Raw genomic sequence first — 20495 nt, forward strand, 5'->3', positions numbered from 1 at the left:
AAGGTTGAATTTAAAGCCTCACAGCACACAATATTCCACCTAGATTATGCCTTTTGTTTGAGTGACTAACGATCAGAGAGCAATATAAATACCTCCACAGAATCCATCAGACCTTGCAAGAGGAGCTTCTGGTGAGGAAAATCTCCATCCCCAACTGGAAAATATCCCAGTGTTTGGATAGCTCGTTCTTTCATCTGGAAGACCAGAGAATTTTTTTTTTCAATATGGTATACAACAGCTTGATCTCAGAGGGAGGGGGAGTGTAACTAATGTATGAGCACAAGTTGTTCTTTATCCAATTTTACAGAATTACATCTCTAAGACATTAGAGGCAGAAAGACATAAAACGGAGTTTATTAAGGGCCCCGCTTCAAAAGAAGAAACTAGGTTTATTATCCTACAAACTATAACAGTTATAAATGTAGATTCTGGGCCCAGAGGACGTAAGATGGAGTCACAGCTCGACCATTTTAGTAGGCTTTACAGCTGTGTGTGACCTCAGGCAAGTTACTTCACCTCTCTGTGACTCTATTTCCTCATCTGGGAAAACAGAGATGACAACTGTTATCTGTTTCCCTGGATCTTTTGGGGATTCAATTGATTACTGAATGCGAAGCAGTTGGCAGCATATGCTTTGCAGATAACTGCTCAACGAGGGACAGTAATGACTAGTTACTAACAGCTAATGAAAACTACACTGTGATCATCTCAGAAAGTTTTTAACAGTGGCTAGATCAAGAATAAGATGACATATTTATTAAACTTGTAGTAAACTGATTATTTTGCTCATCAAATCATCTTTTACTTCAACACTGAAATGCTCTTATCACAAAGAAAAATGTTTAAAGTCTATGAAAGTTTTTACCTAAAACTAAAAAAGTATGTATGTCCTTTTCCTCAAAGATTACTCACATTGCTTACAAATGCCCAGATTTCTTAAAACCAAACTGGCTGTAGGAGGTTAAGATTTAGATTTGGTCTGGAATTACAAAAATTATAAAACTATTTAACACTTCATTACCTGCTCTTTTGCACGACAAAAGAATTACCTGATGCATTTAATATTAACCCAAACTTTAACAGTTATGGGTCTAAATTGGCGTAACTGGGTCAAAGACTGTGCACAAATCATCCCCCAACTCAAACTTCAACAGCCATCTCAACTTCTCCTTTTTTCACATTAAACCTTCCTCCAGCTAAAGTGCCATCTATCCTTACCATGATTCCATTTTCACGCATTTACTCACCTACGAATAGAAAGGATTTCAGAAGGGAAGGGTGCCAGGAAGAGACTTGCCTTATTTGTTTCTTTACTGGATGGTATTCTATTTAGCAGGCTTTCCACAAGATGCAATTTGGTAAAGCCAGACCCCTCACTGGGGATTGGGAGTGGACCGTTTCGGCCAATCTCACCCAGGGCTGTACAGGCAGCAATTGCCAGGAGGGGTGATGTACTGTCCAAAAATGAGCCTGTAAGTACATGTAGACAAAACAGAGAATCATTCCTCTTGAGATCCAAAGCAAACAGCAGTGTACTCTAGATTTTTTTAAAGACAGCAAAACAAAATCAAAGCCCACAGCATTTCCCAGTTGATAATTTGTTAGCATTTATTTAGTTAATACACCACCGCAGAGTAGTGCCCTTTCTTAACGTTTGAATTTTTTCCCATAATGGGATCATCTCTGTTAAATAGGAACATACAGGAAAAAATACAGAAAAAGTAGACTACTTTCATTGTTATTAAAAACACAGAATTTATTTAGCATCAAGATTCTGTGAAAAAGCTTGTGTGTTTAAAACACAATGCTACAGAAAGAAATTAAAATGTTTTAATAAATTTTCACCTAGCTCAAAAAATTTTAACCTAATCATGCTGCCATCCAAGTCAGCATCGGCACGTTAATTACCTATGGTTTCTGTGGCGCTCTGGATGAGGTCCTCCTGTTCGGGCAGGAAGTCGGCGTCTGTCTCCAGGTCTTGTTGCTCAGCCATTTTCATTTTCTTTTTAGCCAAATATCTTCCTACTGTGAATCCCAATGCAAGCAAGGATCCGTGCTGAATCTCTGGGCTCTGGATTTAACAACACAATAGCATATCTCTGTCTGTCTCTCTCACACGGGCGTGAATGAAACAGCTGTGTGTTAATTACAGTCACCTCTCCAACAAAACATAAGGCCAAAGAATAGCGGTCCCTGGAGGCTCCACTGGATGTTAATAAATCAGACAGGGAACAAGAGAAACCTTGAGTCTCTAACACAGAGAACTCTGAGCACTTAAGCTGAGTCTTGACTCACTTCAAGATTTAGATTCACTAACCCCACACCCACTCCAGCTCTGAGTGAGGTGACTCCCTTGTGCGCTCTTATAAGCACTTAATGCTTCTCCCAGCTTACAGCACTCATGTGACTACACATGACTACATCGTAACTTTCAAGCATCATTTCCCATGATTGCCAACAAAATACAATGAGCAGGTTCTATTTCTACTTGCTAAAACCTCCAAACACAAGGTAGGCAATGAGATATGTGAAAGTGTGTGGTTTCAACAGTGTTTTCTGTTGGGCCAGGCACAGTGATCGGTGGCAGTAGATGGGGAAGTAAAAAGGCACTGACATTTCTAAGCGCCAAGCAGTGCCAGCTAGGACTTCTCGCGTGTTCACTACCCGCTGGATTCCTAGCACTTAACACAGCGCCTGTGGGACACAAGGCACTAGAGTTTACTGAATGAACTGACTGAATCAGTGCATTGTCTATCTCACTCAATCTCTACAGTCATAAAAGCAAGGGGTCTGTGAGTTCATTTTACAAATGAGGACACAAGAACAACAAGCATATGAGATGCTTTTATAAAACTACTATTTCCCACAAAAAGGAAGAAGACAAGACTGGCAACATACGTGATTGTCCTTTGTAGTCTTTATGAGCTGTTCTATCATCGACTTCAACTCGTTTCCCGATACAGTAGACACCACCACAGAATAAAACAAGGCGGCCAGTTCACGCATCTCTTCTTTACTGCTGTTCATCAGACTCTGAGTGGTACACAAGGAGAAACACACACATGACATATGATCAACTCCCTGCTGACAACTCCTAACAGTTAGAGTTAAAAGAATAAAGTATACATTGCCATGTCCACTCCACTACTATCTATGAGAAAAAAAAAACAGAAAAAGCTATTATTTCAAAACAAAAGCTGAGTTGCAGACCAAAACCTTATGTGCATTTTCATCAAAGACACAAAGCATAAAACAGGTGGGATTAATACACAGATGACCTAAAACGGAGGTCTGCACGTGTTTTCTGTAAAGGGCCAATGTGTGGCAACCATTCCACTCTGCCGTTACAGTACAAAAGCAATACCAGACAACAGATGGGGATGGCTGGGTGCCAGTACAATTTTATGCACACTGCTATCCTCACATCAGGAAACTTTATTTGTCTTTTGATTGTTTTTTCAACCATTTAAAAATGTAAACACTACTCAGCCTGCAGGCCATGTAAGCAGGAGGCAGGCCAGAGTTGGTCCACAGTTCATTGGTTAATAACCCCTGATCCACAAGATCAAAGGTCAAAAATCCTAAGGTCATTTTAAAAACAGCAAATATTCATTAAGAATAAAAATCCTTTTCAAACTAGACGCAATTTCATGAGACTAGATTTTCCAGGGAAGTGCAAAACTCACTCCTCTTGGTAAATTACATTCATGCTTTCACACTCAAAGAGAAAATCTGTACATATCACCATAATTCACACTGCATTTTGCAAAAAGAACTGCATTATGTAGCCCAAGAAGTATACAAAACTATATGAGCCACACCTGTACTGAAAAAGTGTTCACTGTTTATCTGAAATTCAAGTTTAACTGAGCATCTTATATTTTTATTTGCTAAACTTGGTGACCCTTTTGGTGTGACCATGGGACAAAAATACTCTCCAACATGGCCAGTGGGAGTGTGAACCGGAACCACTCGTATGGAGGATGTGCACTGTCTGTTCAAACTGCATCCGCGGGTCCGCAATTCCACTGCCAGGGAATCCACCTGAAAATACACCTGCTCATATTCAAAACGGTGGGCTGCGCGTTGCAGCAGACTGGAAGTACCCTGAGCAGCCGTCAGCAAGGATCTGGATTAAATTATGGCACAGTTCTCCAGAGGAAAACCATGAAGTTGTTAAAACAAAGATGTTCTCTCTAGAGTTGTATAGGAATAACTCCATGTTCTAATACTTAGTGAAAGAAATAAGGTATAAAACAGTGTGAAAAGTGTAATACCTTCCGTGCAAAAAAAGGAAGACAAATCAAAAATGCTTATTTCATATGGGTACATGTGTAAGTAAACTCTGGAAGGCAGGCCACACACAAATAAGGGATAACATGTGCATCACGTGAGAGAGGACGAGGCAGGAAGGTGAGGGGCGCTGGGGAGGTGAGAGGCAGTTATGGAAATGAGACGTTTTCCATCATTTCTTATTTAAACTATACAAATCTATTACTTTAAAAAAAATTTTCAAAACAGAAAAATAACTATTTTTTATGTGCATGACTCTCAGTTCATCTCCCACTCTCACCTAGATGGATCACTGCGGTACACTGACCTACACGCTTCCCAGTAAGTGCTTGATGACGAGAGAATTTTCAAAATGACCTAAAGGCAGAAAAGGTCACAGGAACACCGGTAGGAAGACGAAATCATGAGACTGAAGTTTAAAGTATACAGAATCAAAAAGAAATACACGTGCACAGGATATACCTTTATCCATTCTGTTTTGTCTACAAATTTGGTGGCCAGCTTTTCTGGATACACCGAGACTGCTTCCAGCAGACAGTACATGACTGGCAAACCTAAGTAAGAAGGAATTCAGAACCATTATTTCTTCAAGAGAAGAAATAAACATACATAGATCACTAAATTCCTTTAAAGCATAAGGCTACCCCTGCTTTAGGAGGCATTCCCCAGTTCTACGAGAGAAAAATGAACCCAAATACAGTACAGCAAATTTATAGATTAGCTGCCTATAAAGAGCAAATTTACAGACTAGTTGTCTATAAGAAGATGCCCTGTTCTTCTCACCCACTTCCGAAGTAAAAATGTTACCTATTGTTAGCATTTCTTTCTGAAAAGAGAAAGTGTATCAAAGATGAATCAAATACATTTAAAAAAGAAACAAAGATTAATGTTCAGTTACAGGGGTGGAGAGAGAAAATAACTATGCTATAAATTCTCAGCTGAGTTGAAAAATTAGCTTTTTCCTGAAGTGCTTCAGTATCTGTCCTCAGCATCATGACCTCCTACCTCCAACACCTGCTAACAGCTGCTGAAGCAGGCCGATGTAGATCTGCACAGGGTTGGTTTCTCCACTCTTGGAAGACGATGACGAGGGCGTCGCCTGGCTGCCCGACATTAAAGTCCGTATATAGCGTCCAATGGCGGGGGCGTGATCTTGCATGTCAGCCAGACTCTGAGAGGTGGGCACCACCCCCGCGCTGTGAGCCAGGCACATGCGCAAGTACAGAACTATCTGAAGACAGAAGGAAGAAGACCAGAGAAGCTCCTCAGGAGATCAGGGTGGGAGGACAGTCTTCCGAGCGACAGTTCCCAGCTTTGATCCCCCCACCCTCCCTCCATGAAGCTATTCAACAAGCCCCACAGATGCTGGAAAACAAGACTCAATATGTGAACCGAAGTTACCATAAAGGAGCAAAATTTACATAACCAGCTTCTATAATCCAAGAAGTGTTTTTTAATGAAGTTTAATGGAATTAAAATGCAAACCCTACTTTCAAAGTCTAAAAGATTACAATGAAAATCATTATTTTTTTTTAAAGGTGTATGTGTGTAGACAGACAGACACTGGGCAGAAACCCAGGGCCAAGGATCTCTTCCTGTGGAACTCCAGTTGCATTTCCTCTCCACTGACACAAGAATTTGAGAAAACAGGTTCAAATCATCTGCAGAAGAGTAGCTATGATGCCATAAAAGCCTCTGACATAAATCAGCTGCTAAGGAGCCCTCTGGAAGCTCTCCCCGGGCAGCCGGACTAGACAGGCAGCAACTTCACTGGGAGAAGTCTTACTCACTCTGAACACGATTATCTCTTGCCATTTAATTAGTGCAACTCAGTGACCACAGACAATAGAATTTCCCTCAGTAAATGTGACAAATTAATCTAATTCTCCAACCTTTAAAACTAGATAATCCAAATAACCTCAACATATTCTTGCCTTTAACACCCAAATCCAGTTTGCTGTAAATTCCCAACAGCAGCCAATGCAGAGCTTCCAGCTCTTTCACGAAGGGAAACTCACTGAGATAAACACGTTTCTAGGCTCCACTATGAATTAAATGTCAACTGTGAATTAAATGTCAATTAAATGAATTAATGTCAACTACCAAGTACTATTTTCCTAATAAACAGTCTGGTATAAAACAACAATGTCACAATACGAGTCTATCTAGAACACGAAAAGTTCACGGACATATCTTTGACTGTAACATTAAGACCCTTTAGTAAAAGCAAAATGGAAATATACGCCAGTCCTACCTCTCCGAAGGCTGCTGGGTTAAATGGAAGGACAGTGGTCCCAGTCATGTACTTGGCTGGAGTTTTCATTCGATGGGAAGCCTAATAAAAATAAGCCCCCCAGAATTACTGAAAAACAAAGCACATGTACCCTTTCTCAGCTCAAAATTAACTTTATTTCTAGCCATATTATTGTTGGCTACTATTTTTTTCTAGTCAAAACATTTTTCCATTAGTCATGATTGATGGTGCACAGACCTCAAACCCTAAGTGACAGATGTGTTGCCTTTTGACTGGTTTGTTGAAAAAGAATAAATCTGTAAATCAACCATGCTTTAATAAAAAGAAGGAAAAAAAAAAAAGAAAACAGCTCCAAAGATGACACAGTAACAACTGAGATAAAAAATAAAAAGAATAAATAGACTCTCGAGGCACCTGCTAACACAGCGCCCCCCAGCCACTGCACGCCAGCTCTTTTCATTAATAAAGGAGGTAGAAAGAAAATATGAGCATGAGAGCATCTTCTGACCACAAACATGACAGTGCCGTGGAGAAGAGAACTGCGGCTGCCACATAAGACGTCTATCTAAGCAAAAAGCTAAGACCAGCAGTAGAGGTGGAAGGCAGGAAGGCAGCCCCCAGCGCACGTACAGAAACGTGACTGTAACAATAGGACAGGGCCAGGGCGGGGGTCATGACTGCTAACACTCTGTCTGAGCTACCAGCCAACGTGGGAGACTTGCAAAAGCAAACGATGTGATCTTCTCTTACGATCACAGTGGAAAAAAATATGAACTGCTCCCTGAAGCATTCTTAAACTTATGATGACCTAAATAATAACCTTAAAAATAAAAAGATGTTTTTAAGCACATTGTGCAAAGGGAATAATTTTAAACACAGCCAGAATGCTGAAGGGCATAAAAGGAATCGTAAGTAATTTAGATTTGAGTAAAACAGATTAATTATATTTGAGATTTCTATTTTTCTCCTCATTTTGTACCTTCCTCTTATTATAAATATTAACATTGTTAGGAAGTTTACCACTATTCAGCATGTAGTGATCAGCATTTGGAATGTGTCATCTAAAAAAAATGTTTATTTTCATCATCCATTATATAACTCAAACTAGTTACCTGAAGTTAAAAGTCATACCTTTTCCTGGATATAATATACCATTTCTGGGAAAGATGGCATCTGCTTAGAAGCACTTTCTTTTCTGTTTCTACCAGGAAGACACCTTAACACTCGCTGCGCTTCTCCGTGAACTTCTTCCCGTCTTTCAGAAAGACAAGAATGAAAAATAAATTTCACCAACTGGAGAATGAATGCTCATATGAAGAGTAAGAACAGTAATTTTATTTGGCAGCTGTCTTAAATATACTCTTGGCCATCAAAGCAAGGAGTCATAAAATACATTACAAGCAATCACTCCTTTTTGGACATTTCATGAGATTTAGAGAGTCATATGGCTTGCACCTTTGAATTTTACCCACAGGAAAAAAAACAAGACAGAACATGACCACAGGTCTATATATAATATCAAAGGGCCTATAATTTTAACTCTAATAAAGGGCTTCTAAGTTGCACAGACCAACATTACAAACTACATAAATTTTAGTAATTTTCAAATAAAACTTTAAATGAACCCAAATTCAAATTAACACCTTTGAAACTTACGGATCTCCTGCAGCTAGTAAGAGCAAATATCTGGAAGGTATATGATCTGAGGGGAACACCGTGCTGGCAAATTTCACAGCCACCTGTCGAACTTGAACTTCAGGCTATTTGACACATAAACACAGGCATATACACATAAACACACAGAGATTAAAAAAGAAGAAGAATTCAATTGCCAATAACTCATCCCAGTCAAGATATAAGTCATTTTAATTATACACAATCAAAATTTAAGTTGCTATTTCAATAAATATGGTAAATAAACAAAATCATTTAGTCAAGATCTTTAGTCATGCTGTATAAAAGTCTCTGGACAATGATATTATTTAAAAAGTACCTTTATGACCTAAGAGGACCCTCCAAGTAAAGCAGAAACCCCACACAGACCAGCCAGAGGTGTACATCCTCAGCCCAACCACATGACCAAAGTCACTGTGGCAGTTTCTGGCCACTCCCTCTGCCTCCCCAAGTCTCAAACTCAGCCACATGAGTGAAATTCAGATACTTTGCAGGAAACACAAAAAGAGCTTACTTGGAATCCCTACAAATTTAAAGCAAAACACCTCCAACATTCTCAGATTAGCTCTAAAGTTAAAATTGACTCCAAAGCAAAGTTTCAACTATGTAAATACATTCAGTTGACTTCAACAGACTGAAGAGCGTAATTTCTGAATACAAAGTTCAACGGAAAGCAGTGGTAGAATCCAGTGATGCTGAAGCTTTACCTGCATGTCCCTTCCCCAAATTCATTCCTCCAGTCACAGTGTAAGTGAGATGAGAGATACTTAAAGATAATATAAGGTGTCCCTGCTCTTTAACATTCCTTGGGCTGCTTTACAGGGCAATGACACTAACGACTAGTCTGTATGATTTAGCCCAGAGCCTGGCTGCCTTACACGTCGCCTGAGAAAAGAAAATAAATTACCTTTGGCTTGGTAATATTGTTCTATGGCTTGATCTGCGTAAGTATAACCAGCACCCCCATGCACCAGCCAAGCATGACACTCCCTTGCAAGGTAACCTATGGGAAGTTTTAACAACTCAATTCTAACGAGCTTCCGAGTAAGTCGCTACTTCTCTGTCCATGTTATATGGCCGTGAACCAGGTACCTGGACAACAGGAGCATCTACAAAGGGACTCTACCTATAATAAGCTTTCTGAGTGTACAAAATTATCCTGTTATATCTCAATAAAAACTAGATACTTTTCTGAACCTTTAATAATTTTCTCAATATAAATGTATTAAACACAGCAGGCAAATTTCAGTAAGATGTAATTCATATTAATCTCACCAACATTTGACATCACTCCCTCTTCTAATCTCCCTCTCTTTCTACTCCTAGAAATGGAGGACAAAAAATTGACTAAATACATAACAGTTCATATGGTGTATGATATAACATGCATACATATGGGTATTCAAAATTCTCCTCCAGATTCCCATGCCAGGCACATAAAGAGGACAAGAAGGAAGAAGAACACGTACATGGTACTGGCTTACTTCCTACAGGCTCGTTTCTTTCCTTCTGCTTTCCCCCCACAATGTTACCCACAGAACTCCACCCCAGTGGACTGCAGCACTCAGCTGCCAGTCAAGACACTTCCAACTGGGAGAACATGGCATTAAGAACAGTTTTCCAACAACGAAGGCTTTAAACACAAGGCCTCTGTGAACATCACTACTCCTTCTCCCCTAAAATCAGTTCCCCATAATGAAGAATTAAAAACTGATCATAAATCACAGTCCAAGTGACTGCAAATATTCCTCTTCACTCTCACAAGTTAAGGAGAAGCACAGTTCAGACTTTGATCTTAAAAATGCGAAATGCAAATACTACCAGCAACAGCAGTGCACAGAGGTGGACTCACCTTTATTAAGTACGAAGCCACAAGGGCCTCCATGAGAGTCCGCTGTGCTCCTTCCAAGGTGCTGTAAGCTCCAACCATCATAGACAATGCTTCTTGAATTGCCAGTCGTGTCTCGGGCTCTTCCTAGGAAGACGATAATGATGGCATTTCCCTACATGTTGGGTTTCCAAGTGAGCATCCAAACAGAACACATACACTGGCCAGGTGCTTCCCTACCTTACACAGGGCTTCAAAGAGCTGCTGCACAAGAGCTATATCCTTAGTGAATAAATGGGGCATTCGACTGTAAGAGAACATGAGACCATCATTACCATCATGAATTTCCACGAGGTGGAAGAAAATGACACTAAACACCAATTCTCCTGAACTTGCACTTTCACCTGGAGCACTACGTCAGCATCACCGGATTGCCTCCCCAAAGAGCCAAATATTTTTAAAGTAAATATTTAATTCCTCAACTGTCTAATCTAAGTCACCCTCGATTAATATACATACATACACAGTATCCAGATATTCTCATAATATTCCATGCATTCAGTTAACATTTCTGATTTTAAAATAAAGAAAATAGACAATTAAGACTAAACTGCTATTCAACTAAAGACTATGGTGATAAGGAGCTTTGTCACTTCTTGCCAACGCACAAGGGACAAGGTCTGCTGACAATTCTGTGCTGTATCGGTTGATCTGAAGTGGCTTTCTTCTGAGCCCCAGACTCCCCTCCCAGTGCAGTGCAGAAGAGCAAGACCCCGTCTTCACAGGCCAGTATGGAACCTGCACCGGGGTGGAAGCAGCACCTGGGGCCACTAAGGCGGCTGCACCTCCATCCCCCGGCTTAGAAACATAGTGAAGGAAGAGGAAACCGGGAGGAACTGAGTGCAGGAAATCATACTCAGCAGAAGAAAAAAACATCCACTTTCCATAACAGGGCCACTCGGAATCGTAATATACCACCATAAAAAGAGGAGAATCACTAGAAAAACCTTGCTTACTGGGATTATAAAGACTAGTAGTAAGTTGCAACAAGAACACCTAAGGTCGATTTAGGGCGCAAGAAAATGTAACATATGATGACACAATCCAGTTCAAAATCTCATTTCAAGACTGCCATTAATACGGTCATGTATCTTCAAATGCAAATTAAAATGTCTCACATCATTATCCTTCTACAAGAAAGGCATTTCTAAACCACCTATGGCCATTAAATACATTTCCTTTCAGAATCATAAGAAATTTACTCTCCATCCATTATTAAATGCCACATCATTTTTCTTAGTTTACCAACAGGGTATCTCTCACTGAAAAAGAGTTTACTCACCTGGAGAGTTTTCCAACAGCTGAATATGCCATTGACAGTAGCTTAGGATCCTTGAAATTAAGAAAGAAAAAAAAAAAGAACAAAAAGCAGACAAAACAAAAAACACAGTAAACGGCAAAACCTTTTTGCTGCAATTAAATGCATTATTTTACTCCTTGTTAAACCTAGGACTGACTCTACCTAACTATATGATATCAGCATCTGAACAAACAAAAACATCCAAACCCAGAATGCATCACTCTACAAAAAGGAAAGACCAAACCAAACCAAACCTTACACCCCCGACTCCAAAAGGAAAATGCAATGGTCACATATGAAGAGGTTCTCTTAGCTGGTGATCAGTTCAGGATATTTTCAATACTGTGTACCCTGCAAATACTAAAACTCACCACCAACATATACTAGGAAACGAGCTTAGCTTATTAGAAAATTCACCACTGGCGCAACAGAGTAGGATCCACCACCCTCTCTCACCCAAAACTGCAATAAGCTAGAGAGAAATTTTCTAAAAATCTGCACTATATCAAACATCTTCTCATATCTTCCATCATAAAAAATTAAAGGGACCACAGTCATCAGGTAAGTTAGTGAGGTTCCCACCTCAAGATACAGATAGAATTTCACGTGGTTTTATGGAATCCAATAGTCTGACATTACTCAAAACACGGTAACACTACTGTGAGCTGAAGTTTACATTTAACACAGGACCCACACACCTAGGTGGCCACTCTTACGGGTTCATCTGTTGGGAAGACATGCAGGTGCCATCTGGAGGTAAGAGGGTTAGAGCTCTGTGGTTTACCTGACCTCTCTAACCTATTTTCAAATCCACAGTCTCTCCCCTGAAAGCCCAAAGCGTTTTTATTTCTACCAACCATCCAAAGCACCTGATTACCTATGCCATAAAAATAATCTGAAAGGTTCCCAAGGCCTTAAAGAACCATGCAAGCCCTATACAACAGAACGAGAGAGTCAGGCCTAACACTGCCAAAAAGCACAGTGGCAGAATAAATGAACAGCTTCTCACTAATCATAGTATCTTCTAATATACCTTCACTGTGCTGAACAATTTACATGTATTATCTCATTTAATCTTCACAGTAATCCAATAAAGTAATATTATTATTTTCATTTTTCTGATAAAGAACAGAGATCCAAAGAAGTTAAGTAACTCACCAAGGAACAAAGCCAGGATTCAAACTCAATTCTAACTCCAAATGGCAAAACCTTGGTCACTAAACTACTGCAAACATGCATTCATGTTTAGCTAAGACTCAGGAGAACAATGCTAACTGGAGTTCTTGAAACCTTACCTTTATTAGCAAACTCCCCTGAAATACCAGAGATGGCAGGAGTGAAACAGCAAGGGAAGACGGGATTTGAAAATCTACAGTCTAGGGACTCCTCATCCCACTTAGCTTAAGGAATCAAAAATTTACTGAATGCATGTTTTGACAGAATTTTGAATCAATAAAACCTCAGCACCTAAGAATGAACACTTTCTCAATATAAGCAAATGCAAATAGACCAATAAGGAAATAAATCATAAAATAAAATTTAATTATTTTCATTCCATTTTTGCAGAGCCTAAAAGTAAAATAAAATGTACTAGCTTTTAAAAATGTTACTTCAAGTAGTGATAAGACCCTCTTCGAGATCTTACCAGTTTTTAACACTTATTTCCAAAAAATAAATAAATAAAAGGGCAAACAATGGAAGTAATTTCTGAAATTTGCACCACTTCAATTAAAAATGTTAAGAAATGATGGAACGATAGCAAACTTTATCAACATACAGAGCAGAGAAGTTTATAACAGAAAATAAAATATAAAATGTTAACAAAAATTTAAAAAACAAGTCACTTACTTCTTTATATTCATTGATTAGCTTGGTGAGGCCATTCAAAAGCATTGGACCTAATGGTTTAATCTTGATTTCTGGGCAGCTTTTAAAAATATAACACATATACAAAGCAAGATATAAGAATCTCGTAACTACGGATCTTCTCAGATTATTATTTCAAATAGAGACATAACTGAAGTAAGTTTGTTTTTTGGTTTGTTTTTACCATTTGGGTATTTTACTTTTTTGGTGGGGGGGTAATTAGGTTTGTTTGCTTGTTTGTTTATTTAATGGGAGGTACTGGGGGCTGAACCTAGGATTTTGTGCATGCAAGGCATGCACTCCACTAAGCTTACCCTCCCCCTGAAGTAAGTTTAAATTGTCTATTAAAATATGAAATACTTGTAAGCTAAGCAAACATGATTTCTTTCTAAGTAAGATATACTTGCATCACTTGGTCACTCTAACACCTTCAAAACTTTACGGATAAACAGTTCAAAAAACTTACGTTACACAAATGTGATGCACAAATTGCAGGGATAGTGTTCTTAACTTTGAATTTGTATTTGTACCAAAGAGTCCATCATACACCACCTATGAGAAAGGAACAATCTTAAGAACACCAATTAACAAGAATAGCAATTTACTGTTTTCAAATACTATTAAGGAATCGACAGCCAATCTTTTGGACTACACCTTGTTCTTCAAAATTAACGCAGCTCTTTTTAATACAAATATTTTTGCTGACCGACTTAGGAAGCCAATCAGCAGCTTCAACCAGTAGTCTGTGGAGAAACAAACGAACGGTTGATCTGACGAGTATGCAAAACTTGTAGGTCTAACACTAGGAAACAACATATGTTCACGCTGCAGTGGACCACCACTGTCACACAGGGGACATCAGCAGATAACGTCATGTTGGGGGGTATTAGATTTCTTAATTACACACAGTCATTCAGGACAAATTATAACAAAAGCTTCATGGAAAATACCAAAGCATTCCACAAGTACACAGTCAGGGTGTAGGTGCTCCACGTACTGAGGAGTCAGATCTAAAGGCAAAAAGCTCCCGGAGTAGACGAGTCCTGTGCAGCACCACCAAGTTGAGACATTAAATCAACATCAAAGAAATCTAAACTCCTCAACTTCCTACTTTTTGTGGGAAAGACAGTTACACTTACAAAAAAAAAAAACTCCATGCTCTGGTTCCTAAGATTACCAGCAGTGCTCTGGATCTTACCTAACAATCACCTACGACTGGACACAGAACAGTACCAAGCCTCTGCTGTATAATCAACACTACGCAAGGTTCCGCGAGATGCAAAACAGACCAGCACTGCTATCCAGTCGCCTCGTCTTGTTGAGAAGTCACAATGTCCAGACATTAAAAATGATATAGGACAATGTATAATCAAGTGCTACATTATTTGGAAAAGTTTTTTTTTTAGAAAGCCTATCTGACAATGCTATATTATGTCGAATACTACGATAAGATGACAGAAGTAAAAGGATTAATTTGAACACTAAAGTTTTGTGGAGAAAAAATAAAAGTCATGGCTCACATATTACATGCAAAGAACTGTGTGCTGGGTGCTTTAGTACATTCAAATCAAGGGGAAGTGCTGAGTTAAAAGTATTGGTATCAGGAAAGAAGAGGCTCATCTGAACGATGGCTTCAAGAATCCTGTGATTGACAGAGAGGTGGAGAAGGGAGGGGGTGGGGACCACTCTGGAGAAGGACAATGTCATCGTGAAATGAAGCTGATGAGAAAAGGGAGACTGTTCATGGGGGAAGAACAATGAGTCTGTCTTTGAATGTGCAAAATTTTAGCTGGACTTATTTTGAAAACATAAATAACTACAAATAAAGTGTACGCCTACAGGATGGCTATGAATATGTAGTTCCAAAATTCTGGCTGCTTATTATGTAATGTGGTGTTACTACAACCAAATTTTCTAAACCAAAATTATCAAGATGCTGTCAGGGAAACAGTGCCTGGAAAGTGAAATGGAAGAAGCTCTGTGATTATTTTATGTTTACGGACACAGCACGGAGTACTAGAAATCAGTCAGATATTAGACAGCCAGACAATGGGACTAAAGAAGGAGGAAGCAGCCACTTGAACAAGTAAGCCTAAAGAGGGAGAGATGCTAAGACAGAAAGAAGTCTGTCCACCACGGTGAGCAAGAGGAGTGTGTCCTCACTTTGGGACGGAAAGAGAGGAGAGGCAGGAAACAGGGACATTACAGACAGGAGGCAACACACTAGAGCAAATTCTGAAACAGGAGTAGATGTTTACCAGGCTACAGGGGAGGGGAGCTGTGCCAGGCAGAGGGCGCGTGCGAGTGGAGTTAGAGCCATGAGAACAGCATACTTAAAGAGCAACAATCTTGTTGGAGCACAAGGCACAGGGCAAGGGCGGGGCGAGATAAGAGACCAGAAGGGTGAGTTCACTGCCACCTCTCCACCACTGACTGCGAGCTCCCTAACTGAATGAGCACTAATCACTGCGCTCTAAAGCTTCCATCTGCTACCCCATTCAGTCTCCACAACATTGCCGTGAGGTGGTTGCTATCATTACACCCATTTTACAGATTTTTTTGGAAAAAATTATCAAGAAAAACTCTGAGGCTTATTTAAGATCAAAAGCAAGTAACTAGTGATAAAATCATCCTCAAACCTGCCACCAAAGCTGAGCTGATTACCACCTGGATAAAAGGCAAGGGCCTCTGAGGAGGGGCCTGTATCCCACGCTAACAGAGCACGAGGATTTCCAACTGCAAAAATAATTCTCGTGGCAACAGAAAACAGACTGGCTGTGGGCAGCACCAGAGGCAGGGAAGCAAGGAGGACGACCGTGATAACCAAAACAAGCAGTGACAATCTCCGCTAACGTCAGCATCAGGGTTAGGGAGATGACGACATCACGGCGGCAGGGTCCAGAGGATTTGGCCACTGCCTTCACAAGGGGTTCCAGGTAAGGATGACTCATTTTCCCACTTAAGTGACCAAGTTTCCGGTAGTACCACTTTTGGAAAAAAGCCACACAGAAAGACACTAGCTTGAAAGGGATTATCACCATATATTTAGGGTGAATAGTAACCATATATAGTAAGTATCATGTAATAAAAATTTTTAAGTATTTTATGCAGCTAAACTTCAGACAGAAAAAAGATGGAATCTCATTAATCTTGTTACACTCATTAACCTACCTCCTATTATCCATTAATGCAGCTCCTTCTCTAATTAGACAGACATAAAAGCTGTGAACAGGCCATTTTTCTCTGAAAAGAATGAGTTACCTGGATGTTAGCTGGGAACGTTTCTGCAGCTTGTCTAGAACGAAGGAGGTGGGGGACAATCTTTAACTTGACCCTCGTACTGACTGGGTCTCTTTTCAGCTCTGGCTTCAGAACTGCTCCCTGTGGAAAATATGTTTGATTATAACTTAGCATTTCAAAATTATTGTGAATTGAAAAAATCACAAGATCATCTAAATCAGTGGTCTCAAACTTTTGTTCCAAGTTCCCTTTATATTCTTAAAAATGACTAAAGATTCTGAAGAGCTTTTGTTTATATTGGAATACCTAGCAATATTTACTGTATTAGAAACTAAAACTGAAACATTTTAAAGTACTTATTGAAAATAATATTAAACCCATTATATGTTTGCATAAATAGGGTTTTAAGAAAAATTAAAATCTTATATTTTCCAAAACAAAAAACAGAGCTGAGACAGTGGTACTGTTTTATATTTTCTGTAACTCTCTTCACTGTTCACTTTAATAAAAGAAATCTGGATTCTTGTATCTTCATCTGCATTTAATCTGTTGTGATACATTGCTTTGATTCAAGTATGTGAAAAAAACCCCAGCTTCACACAGATAAGTGGCTGGAAAAGTGGGGATGATTTTATTAGCCTTTTCAGGTAATTATGGCTGTTCTTTGACACTACACCAAAACTTGATACACCATAGTTTCCTAGAGGTTAGTTGACAAATGGATTTGAAACCATAGCAATGAAACTTCTGCAGACTCTGTTATCCGAAATTCCACCGGCCTATCTTGCATGTTGAATGGCTCTTCTACCCTTGTATGCTTCTGTAACACTGCTGGTCATTTGGAAAACATTGGCTCATTGAGTTAAGCAAATATTTCATTATAAAATAAAACAGCCACACACACAGAAATATCACGTTAATCTCATGACCAATCTCATTAGAAAAATCCGTAAGTACTGACAAGCTGTCAAGTTCATTGTGATGAACAAGAATTTCCCAAAATTCTAATGTTTGTTGAAAAGCTCAGTCTTCATCACTGCCAATAAAGCATGCTAATTGTTTCACTTGACACCTCATTTTTTCATTTTAGAGAAAATACACACCAAATATCCGTATCAATAACCAGAGCTTGTGTCTCTACTCTTAAGGTAAAATACGTTTTTACTGCTGCATCAAGGATACTCAAGCTGAATTCTATTGTCTCTCTCTTTCTTCCTAACCATGAGCTCCGACAGTGAAGAAGAGAATGATTGTCAGCATTATTCAGTGGCACTGCTTTGATCTGTGCTAGGACTCCAGCAGCTGACACCCACCATTGCTCCTGCACCACCAATGCAAATAGCAACACGGTGGGAAAAAAAAAAAAGGAAAAAATTCCTTTCCTTTGTGGACCTCTAAAAGTTCCTCTGTAATCCGACAAGCGTAATGGACCACATTCTAAGAACCACTGATCTACTCCGACCCCTTCATTTTCTACATGAACAACATGAGGCCCAGAGAAGTCTGTGATTGGCCAAATCTCTCCTCTCCAGTACACTTATGTGCATCTATTCAGGACTAGAATTCAGGGTAGGGGCATCCCAATTCCCAATTAATTGTTCTTTCTGCCATATCACACTCAAATTAATCGAACTGAAGCTAATACGATTTTTTTAAACAACTATTTATGGTTTGGGAAGCAAGCAAGGAAGCAAGCAATTCTCGCACGTTTGAATTTAGACTTGGAATCACTTTTAACCCAGTACGCTAAACAGACTTACACTATTTAGCAAACATCTTACTTCGAGACTTCAGAAGAACCTACCTACTCTCTAAATTCTAGACTAAAGTCAACAAACTGTAGCCCACGGGCCAAATCTGGCCCACCCTGCGTCTTGGTAAGACCTGTGAGGCAAGATTAGTTTTTTCAAATGATTATTAAACGATTTTTTTAAATCAAAATAACATTTTGTAAAATTGTATCTTGTGAGAATTATATGAAATTCAAATTTCAGTATCAATAGTCTTACTGGCACACAGCCATGCTCATCCAGGTACGTTCTGCCCGTGGCTGCTCTCATGCTACGGCAGAGCTGAGAAGTTGCAGCCTCAGAACGATAACAGCCAGTAAAGCCTAAAACGCTCACAGAAGTTTACTGATGCCTAACCTAGACAATCCCTATTTAACAAGCATCTGACTGAAAACACCAGATCAGATAAACTAAGTTACTAGCAGACTTTAATCCACCTAGTCTAGTATGGCTTAAAACTCATATTTCCTATATCACAGGTTCAGCCTAAATCAAAATAACCAGGAGGAAATGTTCAAATACACAGAGCTCATGTCAGCAAAATACTTTCTGTGATGATGTGAGAATAAACCGAAACCACCTACCTCTTTTGTCTTCAGTGGTATGTCTCCAAGATACACCTTGTACATCTTATTAATGATGGCAGGATTATTCCAGTCAATCAAGCTACAGAAGGTTTCAACACAGCTTGTTAAAATTATTTTTCCCCCCCTTCAATCATTTCAAAATATCATAGCCTCAATATGTGTTACCAAAGGAAAACACAGAAATATACAAACGAAATGTGCAACTGACATTACAGAAGAGAAGGAAAGGGATTAACTTCCATCAAAGTTAGTTTTTAAACAGGAAAAAAAAAAGTCACTTATCCCACCCTGATTCAATGTAAAATACATCCCTGCATCCGATGACCCAATCTGGTTCCGCACAAGAAAACCAGATAGCATTCCACTCTCAGGGCTGATGCCACGGAGCAGTTCCAACAGAGCAGAGACACACTATACTTGTTCAGAGTGCCATGAGTCTTCTCTTTAACCACTTGGAAATTCAAAAGTGATGAGGAAAGTGACAAAAAACATTGTCTACATCAAAGCCACAACCCTAGGAAGCTTGCAGCCCACCGCGTTTCCCTAATGCTGTGTCACTGTGATTTCCAGCATCCTCTCTCATCTACCAGCACACACGCGCAGTTAGTTAGAGCACCTAACTGGACAGAGCAGTCACGCTGCCATTAGTCACTAAGACTTGTTCCTGACTGGGCCCCGCAATAAGGTGACTTAGACTAGACAGTGTTTAGTGACTGGAACCCACCCTCTGTAGGTTATTTTATGAACCTAATAATAATGCAATCCTGCATTTCATTCGATTAGTGAGATTTAACCACACTATCTTCTTTCTCATGAAAATTCAGAAATGAGTAATATAGAAAATAAAATTCCTTGTAATCTGCACCATATCCCTCTCTATTTCTTTTCAGTGACCACTAACTCTGGTGTATCTTTTTCTAGCCTTCTTTCCCATGTGTGTAAAGTATGTGGATGGGTACAGCAGGTAGACAGATAAAGAAACAGTTCAGTACATAGATGCATCACTTGAAGAGGTATTTGGGGATTTTCCTTTAACAAAATGAGGTGTCTACATATTGTTCTCAACTCACTTTTTCCCTCTTAACAACGTTATATTATTTTTATGGAAAAATGCATACATTTGTTTTAACAGACAAATCAAAACTAATTCAAATATTAAGCACCACATTTACATTTCTAACAATCCAAGCCATTATGTGGCATAAAAAATCGGGCCAGTTCAAACACAATGAGAAGATTTAAAGGAAGATTTTTTCATACTTCAAAACCAAATAAATTCCTTGAAGGAGATACAGGGAAGATGGAGTTATAAGCAGCATGAAGGAATGTTAGACCTGGGGGAGGATGTTAAGTACACTCTAGTTACTTTCTCATCTCACGGATTCCAAGGCCTGGCGAGGCTGAGTCTTCCAAATTCAGACAGTCAGCAAGAGGCATGACCAGAATTAACTCCACGACAAACAGGCCTGTCCTGAACACCCATCCCATGCCCTCTGGTAGGCTGTTTCCAACCACCACACAGACACAGTGCACTTGTAGTTCAACAAGCAAACTAAGATGCAGTAAAGTTAATTTCCTTCTTCTGTTACACCTACTTGTACTG

The 20495-nt window shown here is 39.4% G+C and overlaps 1 protein-coding gene across 5 annotated transcripts in view; it reads right to left on the reverse strand.

The window, feature by feature from the left end:
- Positions 1–20495, reverse strand: part of ECPAS (Ecm29 proteasome adaptor and scaffold) — an 88365-nt gene that overhangs the window by 29011 nt on the left and 38859 nt on the right. For all 5 annotated transcript variants that reach the window (XM_072959908.1, XM_072959906.1, XM_072959904.1 and 2 more), the window contains 16 exons: positions 18890–18971; positions 16537–16656; positions 13742–13827; positions 13258–13336; positions 11392–11441; positions 10290–10356; positions 10074–10196; positions 8204–8307; positions 7679–7802; positions 6548–6628; positions 5299–5524; positions 4756–4847; positions 2899–3033; positions 1909–2071; positions 1298–1470; positions 93–194 (listed from right to left, as the gene is read on the reverse strand). In XM_072959908.1, the coding sequence (XP_072816009.1) occupies positions 93–194; positions 1298–1470; positions 1909–2071; positions 2899–3033; positions 4756–4847; positions 5299–5524; positions 6548–6628; positions 7679–7802; positions 8204–8307; positions 10074–10196; positions 10290–10356; positions 11392–11441; positions 13258–13336; positions 13742–13827; positions 16537–16656; positions 18890–18971 (1807 nt within the window). The remainder of the gene's footprint in view (positions 1–92; positions 195–1297; positions 1471–1908; positions 2072–2898; positions 3034–4755; positions 4848–5298; positions 5525–6547; positions 6629–7678; positions 7803–8203; positions 8308–10073; positions 10197–10289; positions 10357–11391; positions 11442–13257; positions 13337–13741; positions 13828–16536; positions 16657–18889; positions 18972–20495) is intronic.

The sequence above is a fragment of the Vicugna pacos genome, chromosome 4 (assembly GCF_048564905.1).
Source record: "Vicugna pacos chromosome 4, VicPac4, whole genome shotgun sequence".
Classification (NCBI taxonomy): Eukaryota; Metazoa; Chordata; class Mammalia; order Artiodactyla; family Camelidae; genus Vicugna; species Vicugna pacos.